The following is a 12,331-nucleotide window of genomic DNA, read 5'->3' as shown; positions in this document are numbered from 1 at the left end:
TGGGCGCTGTCCCTCAGCTCTTCAGCTCAAGGCTAGCGCTCTACCACTTGAGTCACAGCGCCACTTCCGGCTTTTTACTTTTTGCTTATGTGGTGCTGAGGAATCGAACCCAGGGCCTCAGGCATGCAAGGCAAGCGCTCTACCACTGAGCCACCTTCCCAGCCCCATCTTTAGCTTTTTTAAAACAAATTTTTATTAACAAGGAGGGTATCACTGTGACATTTCCATACATTCATACAAGGTTCCCCATCAAATTTACCTTCTCTATCATCCCCCTTTACTCTCACTACTTGAAAAACAATTTTAACACATTTCATTGTTCTATTTTTATATATGCAAACTAATTTATCCACCTTATTTATTTCCCCCCAAAACTTGTTTTGAATATTCATACTCAACCCCTAACTAAAGGTGTTTAATTTATATTCCTGTAATTTGTTTATTTTTAATATATATTAATTGTTCTAAGGGTTTTCACTATAGTATTTCAGACATGGATATATTACATTTAATCGGAGTAATCCTCTCTATGGCTTTCTCTTTCATGGTCCCTCAATCCTATTGATTTACAACTTTCACTGAGATTTCTCCTATCATCGTCATACAATGAATGTTGCAGTGTATTTCAAAATGATTCACTTTACATTGTTCTATTTTCCTCTTTCCCTCAAAACTCTAAGTAGTACCATAGTTAGACTCATGCTCTCTTCCTCTCTCTATGTATAAGTATATATAATATGCTCATAAGTACATGTCCTTGAAAAAATGTATCTTCTAAGTTTCACAAACAAGCAAAAACATGATCTTTGACTTTTTGAAGTTTATTATATTCAACACTAAGACTTCCAGTTCTATCCACTTTCCTACAAATGACTGATTTCACTTTTCTTTATGGGTATAAATATATATATAAATATCTAATATACCATGGCATATATTTTCTATTGTTGGACATGCTGTCAATCAATATATAAGAAATATTTATGCATAACAAAAATTTATGACAGCATTGTTCACAAGAGCTAGACTTTGGAATTAGACAAGGTGCTTGGCTTTCTAGCTTTTGAATTTCTTTAGATGTACCTATCTGTGTTTTACTCATATACTCTATAAAATGTGAATAAAAATATAATCAATCTTACAGGGATACAGTGCAAATTAAGTGATTTAATGTAGACTGAACAAGTGGTATGTCCTTATTGGTATTAGTTTTTAGGGCTCCTATTAGTATTTTTATTAGTTGGGTAAATAGAATGCTCTTGCCTTTGAAATCTTTTGGGTTATAATTTTAACTCATTATAGTTCTGTTAAATTTTCTTAGCAAACAAGCATTTTATTTAGAAAAGTGATGGTTCTGATGTTTCCATCATTTTCACAAATTACCTGGCTGATGGCCAAGAACATTCCCATAAAGTCATGATGACAAGTGTCATTGTTTTGATTCCGTTTCGGCAGTGGGAAATATCACTGCTTGAATTATGTGATATTTTGTGTTCACTCATTAGAGGTATCTTTTCATCAGGCTGACAAACCTGCCTTCTGTTCCAAGATTAAAAAGTATTTTGGTATTTTGAATGAACGTGAAAATTCATTAAATGACCTTAAGCATTTCCCTTTTACAAAGGGAATGATAGGGCTGGGAAGGTGGCTCAGTGGTAGAGTGCTTGCCTCACACGCGTGAGGCCCTGGGTTTGATTCCTCAGCATCACAGAAGCAGAAAAAAGTGGTAGTGGCACTGTGGCTCAAGTGGTAGAGCGCTTGCTTTGAGCTAAAGAGCTGAAGGACAGCGCCCAGGCCCGGAGTTCAAGCTCCAAGACTGACCCCCCAAAAAAGGAATGATATTCTAAAAATGACCACCTTAGACTTGTCCATTTCCAATAAAATTTGTACCCTTGTTTCAGTATTTATAACCTCTTCTATCTTCATTTATCACTTGCATGTTGTTTTTTTGGCAGCTTTAATCACTATCCTTGCTAATGACGATGGCCCTGGAGTTGTGTCCTTTAACAACAGTGAGCACTTTTTCCTGAGAGAACCAGTAGCTGTCCACGTGCAGGAAAGTGTTGCAGTACTGTACATTGTCCGGGAACCTGCTCAAGGACTGTTTGGAACTGTGACAGTTCAATTCATGGTGACAGACGTCAATTCTTCAGTAGAGTCAAAAGATTTGACTCCTTCCAGAGGTTTTATTGTTTTAGAGGAAGGTGTTCGATTCAAGGTAGAGTATGAACTTAATGAGAACAGATTGTCTTTACAACTTACAAATAATTTTCTCTTAGTGGCATATTCTTTATACCTTTTTATGCCTCTAAGTGGTGAGAGATAAATTTTTTATGAATAACTGTGTGTCAAGAGCTGTTATGTTATATAGTGTGAGTGTGTGTGTGTGTGTGTGTGTGTGTGGAGAGAGAAAGAAGAAAATAGGAAAAATTTGTTCTCAATAGAGAAATATGTGTATAAATAAAAGTACATATTTTGATATTTTAAATTTCAAGCCTATCCAAATGGCATACTTTATATTTTTTAAAAACTTTTGATTCATAGAACTAACATTACAGGCCATTCATTTCTTTTTGTTTTGCTCATTCTTAATAAAATGTAGTTGTTTGAGAAGGGGAGTCATTTATTGGAGAAAAGATGCTAGATTTGACATTTGTTATGAATGTAATCTGTACATAGAAGTTTGCCTTCCAAAATTCTTTTCCTATGCATTAATTTTCTCTTTCTGCTACTAAACTTTATAATTCGTTTATTTCAGTTCATTTTTGCAGTTCTGGGGATTGAACCCAGGACCTTGTGTATGCTTTATGAGTGCTCTGGTACTGGAGCGATGTCTTAGCCCTAAAGTTAAACAGATCGTTTAATAATTAGATAATTTTCATAGTGATGTGCTTTGTAAAGTTCAACATATGTTCGTGTTTGATTATTTTTATTTTTTTGAAAATTTAAAACATTTTATTGATTTGTTCAAAAGTCTTGGCATGACCATATAATTTGAAGTGAAATAAGAATTTGCTGTTGTTTTATTCACATTTTTATTCATCTATTATCATTTATTGTGTTTTTTCCTGAAGTCTCTTTTTTTCAGTTTATTGAAAGCTCTTTCTGTTTTATTAGGCATATTAAATGTTAGCTCATAAGAGTTAGGCAGAATTCTTTTTTTTTTTTTTTACAGTGAAAGCACGGGTTATACTGTGGGGGAGGGACATACAAAACAACAAAGAAATAATCTTATAAATGTGTTAGAAACAATTGCATGAAAGAAAAAAAAGCATTTGAATACATATTTCCCTAACATCAACTTATTTGACCTTTTCGAGTTAAGCAGAATTCTTAACCCACCGAATTCATTTCTACCTGTTTTTGTTTTGAAGTATAAACAGTAAAATATACTAATCTTAAGCATATAGATGAATGACTTTAAAAATACGTTTGTCTACATGTAACGTGTTCAAATGAAGATACTCAACATTATTAGTGTCTAGAAAATTCTCCCTTTGCCTTCCATGGAAAGTATTTTCTATTTTTTAATGCTGAATACTCACTTCGCTGTTTCTCAAATTTGTTTAAATAGAATGAAATAGTATCTACTCTTTGTGTTGCCTTCCTTCATTCAATACAATTCTTGAAATATCTATGGCCGCACTATACAGTAATTGGTTCTTTTATCGCTGAATTGGTTTGCTTTTGACTGAATAGGATATAATTTGTTTATTCATTTTCCAGTGGGTGAGCACTTTATTTCTATTTTGTGCTTCCTATGGCTACCACTGCTTCTAGACTGAATCCTAAACCAGACTGAGACTAATAGAGTTATGCAGCCAAGGCAGGGTCGAATGCATGTGCTGTTGTTAATTGTCATAGTTTTGAAAATCCCCAAAACATATTGGGGGCAGTATTAAATTAAAAAAGATTATTCTCAAAATACTATTGGTTGTCAAAGTGTTTGAGGAATTTCTCTGTGTATGTGTTGGAACAATGTTGTATTTCTACTAACTTAATCCTTTGCTTTTGTTTTCAGACCCTACACATATCTGCCATATTAGACACAGAACCAGAAATGGATGAACATTTTGTCTGCACCTTGTTTAATCCAACTGGAGGTGCTAGATTAGGGACACGTGTTCAAACGCTGATCACAGTTTTGCAAAACCAGGCCCCATTAGGCTTATTCAGCATCTTGGCCGTTGGAAATAGGTAGAGTTTATTTATAAGGATATTGTCTTTTTTAAAACTAGGAGGGGAATATTTTTGTGATTAAAAATGTGCAAGGAAATTGGTATTTTGTTTTAGTTTAGTTTTTTTGCTGGCCATAGGATTGAAATCAGGGTCTTTTATTTTATTTTTTCCTTTTTGGTCGGTCATAGGGATTGAAATCTAGGCCTGGGCACTGTCCCTCAGCTCTTCAGAGAAGCCTAGCACTCTACCACTTGAGCCACAGAACCACTTCTGTTTTTTTGGTGGTTTATTGGAGATAAGAGTCTCACAGACTTTCCTGCTGGGCTGGCTTTGAACCATGATCCTCAGATCTCAGCCTCCTGAATAGCTAGGATTACAGGTATGACCCACCGGCACCTGGCTGAAACCAGGGTCTTAAACTTACTAGGTAAACATTCTACCACTTGAGCCATGCCCTTATATGTTCCTTAAAATTTTTTTTTTCCACATTTGGCTGAGCCAGTCTTGGGACAGACATCCTCTAGTTTCACCTGCTGGAATTACAAACATGTGGCATCATAATCAGTTCTCCTTATTTAAAAAGTGGGTTTTGCAAAGAACTCCCACTCATCTGGTTGAACCACTACTAAATATCCCCATGCTGCTGATCACATGTATGGTGTATAACATGTGAACACCGTTAATATTACAGACTGTGATAGACAATTTGCTCCAGGAAAGTTAGAATGAACTTGTGACTTTAAATGAGCATCATTATTCCACAATACTGTGAAATTCCGGAAATTACGTAATCACTTAATCACAATAAAAAAAAAGAACCTTGGGGAAGGGAGAGAGGGAGGGGATGGTAGGGGGAAAACAATGGAGGGGCTAACAATGTTCAAGAGGAAGTGTACTCATTACCTCACTCATGTAACTGTAACCCTCTGTATAGTATCTTTACAATAAAAAAATAAAAAATAAAAAGTGGGTTTTGAATTTAACTCTAGAAGATTAAATTTAGAGAAATTATAAGTGGCCTGGTAACAGGAGCATAAAAACCTAAATAAATCCTAAACAGTGGTGTCAATAGAATTCTCATATTCTTGGAACTGGTACTTATAGGTTAAGAGCTTCACTATTTTGTGTTTTTAATCACAATAAAAAACAAGAAATAATATAAATAATATTTTGTTATTGTTGTAAATCTGAGTTTTCTATCTGGTTTAATCTGGGTGGGTTAGCCACAAAGAGGGTTGTTTTGTATGATCCTATTGCATTTCTTCAAACTGTTCAAATGTTTATTAACATCTTGGAGCTTGAAAATTTCCTTTAGGAGCTGTCCAATTTTATGAGATTTTTATCATAAAGTATTTTAAGACCTCTAGTTTTAGTATTATGCTAAGAATTTCCTCACTTTATTTTTCTATCAGAGATTGGATATATGTGTGGAGAAGTTTAAGAATGAAATTTATTTCTCTTTCAATTTATTCTCCATCTAATATGAAATTTCTGATCTTTAGTTTTTTTGGGGGGGTCTGGTCCTGGGGCCTGAACTCTGGGCCTGGGCGCTGTCCCTCAGCTCTTCAGCTCAAGGCTAGCGCTCTACCACTTGAGCCACAGTGCCACTTCCGGCTTTTTTCTTTTTGCTTATGTGGTGCTGAGGAATCGAACCCAGGGCCTCAGGCATGCAAGGCAAGCGCTCTACCACTGAGCCACCTTCCCAGCCCCCTCTTTACTTAATTTTTGTGGCCATGGTTTCAGTGTTGCATTTGTGCATCAAAAAAAGCTACATAAGTGAATATTTTTGAGTGCTAGAGTCAATGTATCAACTTTTTGGATTCCCAGATTGTGAAAATTTAGGTCAAGTACATGCTGCCCATATTGTGTACAGTTAAATATATAAAAATATGCTTTTTTTTTTGCTTTGTTTCTTGTTTCTATAGAGCAAGCTCTATAGATGTTGAAGAATCCAACAGGACCGTATACCTAAATGTGTCACGTGCCAATGGCATTGATTTAGCTGTGAGTGTGCAGTGGGAAACAATACCTGAAACAGCCTTTGGAACAAGTATGTTTAATATCTTATAAGAGAAAAACATTTAAACTAATTTATCACATGGATAAGACTCACATGATTTCCATGCATCTTATTGAATGAATCTATTGAAAATGGAGAACAGATAGCTAATTCTATTATTGCATCGACGAGTAATTATTAAGCACCTATTATGTACTAAACATGGAATGGAGCCCTTGGAGCTTAGCATTTAGAAGCTGCCAGGAATAAATCAGTATAAATCAGTGTGTAGTGTAAATTTGAACAAATGTTGTAAAGGGAAAGCTGGCAATGTTAAAAAAAACCCCACATATGAAAATGTTTCTCAGGGGTGCCAGTGTTTGAAATAAGCTGAACAATGAGTAGAGATTCGTCATGGAAAGAACTGGGCTGAAGGGTTGGAGATTGTCAGGGTAACAGACTCGAAGCCTAAAATGCCAGATTCTAAGTGAAGAACCAGAGTGGAAAATGGGCACAGAAATAAAGGACAGGATTGATGTTGATGTGTTAACAAAGAATTAGAGGTATTAACCTTTTATCTTTGTTTAATTGAAAGTCTCTGGGTAGTTCGAGCATGATCATCTCTGCATTTTGGTGATATTATCCATAGTGCTATACAAACAATGGTTTGTTTAGAAGAGCAGAGAGGACATGGAGAGACAGGAAAAAGGCAACAATGATGGTAGTTTAGACCCAGTGGTGGACTGGATTTGAGGGCAGACAAAGAAATGCCAGGAATAAATCCTAGTTTCCTAACTTATACAGCTGGGTGGAGGTCATATCATTCAGGAAAAAAAAAGGGAATTCAGAAAGAAAAGCAAATATTATTCTTGTGGTGGAAATAAAAATGAATGTATTTTAACACATGTTGAGTTTGAGTTATTTTTGAGAAGATGTTAAGGTCTCTACTGGAAAATAAGCTTGGTTAGATATTTTTTAATTTTTCCCAAATTGAGGCTTGGATGGGGTATCTGACACTTTCATGCATTGGCTGGCACTCTGTCACCTGATCCACATCTCTAAACCCTAAATAGTTGTTTGTTTGATTTTGTATTTGGTAATCTTTTGCGTGCATTTTATTCAAACACATGGAAAGAAAATTTACAACCAGTAACAGGTTTGGAAGACCTGATGAGAAACTCAGAATATGGGATTGCAATCACTAGCAGAAGAGTGCATTAAAATGGAGGAGACAATCTGGGGCATTTGCTGGTTAGAAGACCAACAAGATGAGAATCTAAAGAATAACCATTACTGTTAGGATTTCAGAAAGCTATAATGAAAAACATCAGGTGCTTTTTGTAGAGAAAGATTGGATGTGAATATCATAATGAATGAAGGTGCAGGAACAAATGCTGAAAATTCATGCTATTATGCCTGGCTAGGACAATAAAGTCAAAGAAGGTGGTGATGTGGCATTGGATTCAGAGCCGTTTTTGGTTGTTTAGGTTGGAGAGATGGGTAAATGATTTCCAACTCCATTCTATTACTATCATTTGGAGTCTGCATTGTGGAAGTATTTGCATGAATGTAGATTCTAAAACACTACCAGTCACTTCTTCATTTGCCTTATTGAATTATGGTACAGAATGTCATGTTTCAGGATCACTAAGGATTGGCAAAGGAGAGTTATGGCCCTCCTCCTCCTCCTCCTCCTCCTCCTCCTCCTCCCTCCTCTTCTCCTTCTTCTCCTTCTTCTCCTTCTTCTCCTCCTTCTCCTCCTCCTCCTTCTCCTCCTCCTCCTCTTCCTCATCCTCTTCTCCTTCTTCCTCTTCTTCATCTTCTTCTCATTCTCCTCCTCCTCCTCTTCCTTCTTCCTTCTTTCCTCTTTTTTCTGCCTTCTTTCTTCTTTTATCTTCCTTCTTCTTTTTTTCTTTTTTATTGTGAAAATACCACACAGAAGGGTTACAATTACATGGGCAAGGTACTGAGTACATTTCTTATCAAGCATTCTTGCCTCCTCCTTTGTTTCCCCTTCCCATCCCTTCCCATCTCCCAGCCCCCTCATCCTCCCACCCCTGGCCAAAGTTGTAAAGTTTGTTTTTCGACATAACGACTTGTACATCTCCTTGTTTCAATGGGTCCACCTGTATCCCTAGTTAAACCATTTGTTTTTTCCCTTCCCCTCCACAAATTATACCAACATCAAATACAGTGAAAGCAGGGGTTATACCGTGGGGGAGGGACATACAAAGCAACAAAGAAATCATCTTATAAATATGTTAGAAACAATCACAAGAAAGAACAATACATTTGAATCCTTATCTTGGGATTCATTTCACCTAACATCAACTTATCTGACTGTTTCTGTTTGTCTCAGACATATACTAGTTATTACAAATAAGGACTTGGAAAAAATTATATTAAGTGAAGTAAGCCAGGCCCAAAGAAACATAGGTCCCATGGTTTCCCTTCTTTCTTCTTTTCTCTTTTTTCTTCTTCCTTTTTTTGATGCCTGTCTTGGGGCTTGGACTCAGGGCATAATTACTGTCCTTGAACTTTTTTTCTTTTTTCTTTTCTTTCCTTTTTTTTTCCTCTCAAGGCCAGCTCTCTATCACTTTGAGACACACCACCACTTCCTTTTTTTTTGGCGATTAATTGGAGATAAGAATCTCATGGATTTTCCTGACTGGGCTGGTTTTGTGATCTGAAGACCTCAGCCACCTGAGAAGCTAGGATTACAGCCATGAGTTACTAGTGTCTGATTACTTGTTTAAAAGTTAACATAATAGGCATTTGTTGGATTTTTAGGAAAGACAATCTATAATGGATATGCTATAAGTACTGACTTTCTGCATTCTTGGACTGACATTTTTGTATGTTCAAACATTTCCTTTATAAGGAGCCTCGTTTTCAACCTTGAATCTTGTTCTTGTTGCATCATGAGCATACTATTAGCCTTGGTGTAGTCATGATCATTCATAATAGAATTTTCAGTAGTTCTTCATTAGAGGATAGTTTTCTCTTCACTCTTTTCATTGTAACACAGGAGTGTAGGATATGTAGAAGTAATAGGTATTTGACCAAACCTTGACAGTCATTTGAAATTTGTATGTTTTCATTATCATTGTTAAAATGTGTAAAATATAAAATGTCATTGTTAAAACATGTAAAATGTAAAATGTACAGTGAGAAACCACTAGAAGGTGCAGTTTCAAAATACTGTGTAAGTTCTAAAATCTGCATTCAGCATATTTCTGCAAAACATTTATTATTTTTAAGTTTCTTGGTTATATTTTCACCACATTTATGAAAGTTGACTTGTTTAACATATTTTTCTTTTAAATCCACATTCAGAATTTGTTTTAAAATAGGCTTTGGAGGGCTGGAAAGGTGGCTCAGTGGTGGAGTGCTTGCCTTGCATGAATGAACCCTGGGTTCGATTTCTCAGCACCACATAAACAGAAAAAGCTGGAAGTGGCGCTGTGGCTCAAGTGGTAGAGCACTAGCATTGAGCTGAAGAGCTGAGGGACAGTGTCCAGGCCCAGAGTTCAGGCCCCATGACCTACAAAAAAAAAAGGCTTTGGAAAAGTCTATATGTACTTAAAGTATTAGTATTTTTCTTATTTATAAGAGTTACTATTTTCAGTTATTCTGAAATTTTCTAGCGTGTCTCAGTTTCAGTATGTCTTCCTATCTGCCTCTCTCTTTCTCTTTCCCTCTCTCTGTCTCTCTCTTTCTCTCTCTCTCACACACCCACACACACACACACCATGGCAAGATTTTTATGTGTAGTTATACATTCACTAGTCTCATTGTTTAATAATAAATTACATAAATTATGAAAGAGAAAGAGATAATACACTAATAAATAATCATGTTTCTTAGGAGGAATGGATTCTGTCTTTTCCACATTTCAAAGTTTTTTGAACAAGTCATCTTCTGGCTGGTGTTTCTTTGCTCTAGAAGATTTGACATATGGAATAATGTTAAGAAAATCATCGCTGACTGTTTACCGATGGCAAGGAATTTTTATTCCAGTTGTGGTAAATATCTTTTTATGAGACTGACGTGCTACCTATTAGTCTAACGAGGCACCTAATATCACTTTTTCAAAATGATACATAGAATAAAATGTGCAGGTAAATTTTGAACACAGCATGAATTACTATTGTTCTGATTTCTAGGATTTAAATATAGAAAATCCTGAAAGCTGTGAGGCCTTTATCATTGGCCTTTCCCCCTACATAGTGGTTACTCATGAAGAAAGAAATGGAGAAAGGCCTTCTGCTAGCAGTGTATATGCATTCACCTCTGAATTCAAGTTATTTCTGGTAAAAATAATCTTTTTTTTCTTTTTAAAATTATCTTTAAGTGGTGTACAAAGGAATTTCCATTCCTGAGTATGATGCATCTTGATCAATATTACCCCGCCATCATTCTCTCCCAACCTCACTCATACCCTCAAATTTCCTGGTTCCATTTTCATATATGTACAATAATTATGAAGACTGCATTCATCCACTCTTCCTCTCTCAATTTTTTTTCCTCAGACTGCCTAAAAGAAACTCAGATTTGTAACAGTAATCAAATTGAAGATAATGTTTGTTCAATGTTTTAAAATTGTATTTGTATTACCTCTAAGTAATTGTACAAAGGAGTTACCACTCAGCAAAACAGTTTATGAATGCAAGGTAAAGATGAAAAAAAGAACTCTTCGCAAGCTGTTATGTAGGAAGGTATCTTAATTCAGGGTTAGATTTGTGCCTTTTCAAAGGACAATTTGGTTTACCCACAGATCAGGACAATTCTTCAAACACTAGGAGCCTAGTCTTTTCCTTAAAGTCATCATTTTAATTTATTTCTTCTCTTCTGTCTTTATTGCAGGTACAAACCATCATTATTCCACGAAGCTCTCAAGTGAGACATTTTACCTCAGACACTCAAGATTACCTAATTATTGCAAGCCCAAAAGTCGACTCTGAATTTACTCAGGTTTGATTCATTTAAAATAAAGTTCTAAAATACTCCATGTTGCTTTGTAAACACTGACATAATTTGATTTTATTAAAAATGCAAAAGTAAAATGCAAGTATGGTCATAGTTAATTTTTAAACAGCAGAGTGAGGAATACTGTATTTTCATCAAGAGCCAAAGAAAGTATAACAATAAATGTGTACATTTAATTTAGAATTGAGTTGGAAAACATTACAGAAAAAAATGTTATGTAAGTAGACAACTGGTATTACTAGGTACTCGTGACTAACACTGGCAAGTGAGCACTCAGTTCCACCACAGAAACTTCATATTTCCTTCATATGCTGTAGTGGATTGCTAATAATGCTTACTTAATGAGTTTTCTCACTCAGACTACCATCTTATTTTCACCTTCTTATTTGTAATCCAATAATCTTGTTGACATAAAGCTACCATAGCGAAACTAATCATTTCCCCAACACCAAATTCAAAACACCAGTTGAAACCTAGACTCACTCCTTCTGCTCACAGTGGAGGACAGGGCCTGTTGTGGAAACCAGTCCTCTCACTTGGATTCATTTCCTTTCTTTCATGTTTACTCATACCCTCCATTACTGATATTTGCATCTTTATGAACTTGTTACAATTGGCATAAGTGTTCAAGAGTTGCCCTCATATCTGCAATTACAGTGACTTAGAGGTAGAGATTGGGAGGGTCGCAGCTTGAGGCCATCTTGGGCAAAAAGTTAGTGAGACCCTCACCCCAATAACAAGCAGAGCATGGTTCTGTGTAATTTCAGGTACAAAGAAGGTATAAGCGCAAAAATCATAGGCCAGACTGGACCTGGCAAAAAGCATAAGACCCTTAAACATAACTAAACCAAAAAAGGCTAGGAGTGTGGCTCAAATAATAGGGTACTTAGCCAAGAACCAGGAATTCCTGAGTTAAAAAAAATCCCCAAAGTTGCACATTTAAAACTGGTACCAATTCTAAAACAGAACTAGACAAGACAACAACCAAAGGCTGAGTTGGGGACTAATGGGCCCCCAGTTTTTGTTTTTTTTTGGTCGGTCATGGAGCCTGAACTCTGGGCCTGGACACTGTCCCTCAGCTCTTCAGCTCAAGGCTAGCGCTCTACCACTTGAGCCACAGTGCCACTTCCAGCTTTTTTCTTTTTGCTTATGTGGTGCTGAGGA

The 12,331-nt window shown here is 36.0% G+C and overlaps 1 protein-coding gene across 1 annotated transcript in view; it reads left to right on the top strand.

Annotated features, from left to right (window-relative positions):
• The window catches only part of Adgrv1 (adhesion G protein-coupled receptor V1), a 447,493-nt gene that overhangs the window by 88,394 nt on the left and 346,768 nt on the right, over positions 1-12,331 (top strand). The window contains exons 41-47 of the mRNA XM_013015810.1: positions 1,342-1,507; positions 1,956-2,218; positions 4,022-4,197; positions 6,105-6,229; positions 10,046-10,203; positions 10,345-10,491; positions 11,045-11,152. Coding sequence (XP_012871264.1) covers positions 1,342-1,507; positions 1,956-2,218; positions 4,022-4,197; positions 6,105-6,229; positions 10,046-10,203; positions 10,345-10,491; positions 11,045-11,152 — 1,143 coding nt within the window. The remainder of the gene's footprint in view (positions 1-1,341; positions 1,508-1,955; positions 2,219-4,021; positions 4,198-6,104; positions 6,230-10,045; positions 10,204-10,344; positions 10,492-11,044; positions 11,153-12,331) is intronic.

Source organism: Dipodomys ordii, unplaced genomic scaffold (genome assembly GCF_000151885.1).
Source record: "Dipodomys ordii isolate 6190 unplaced genomic scaffold, Dord_2.0 Scaffold28, whole genome shotgun sequence".
In the NCBI taxonomy this organism is placed as follows: domain Eukaryota; kingdom Metazoa; phylum Chordata; class Mammalia; order Rodentia; family Heteromyidae; genus Dipodomys; species Dipodomys ordii.
Note: the sequence above shows the minus strand (reverse complement) of the source record. Positions and strands in the feature narration are given on the sequence as shown.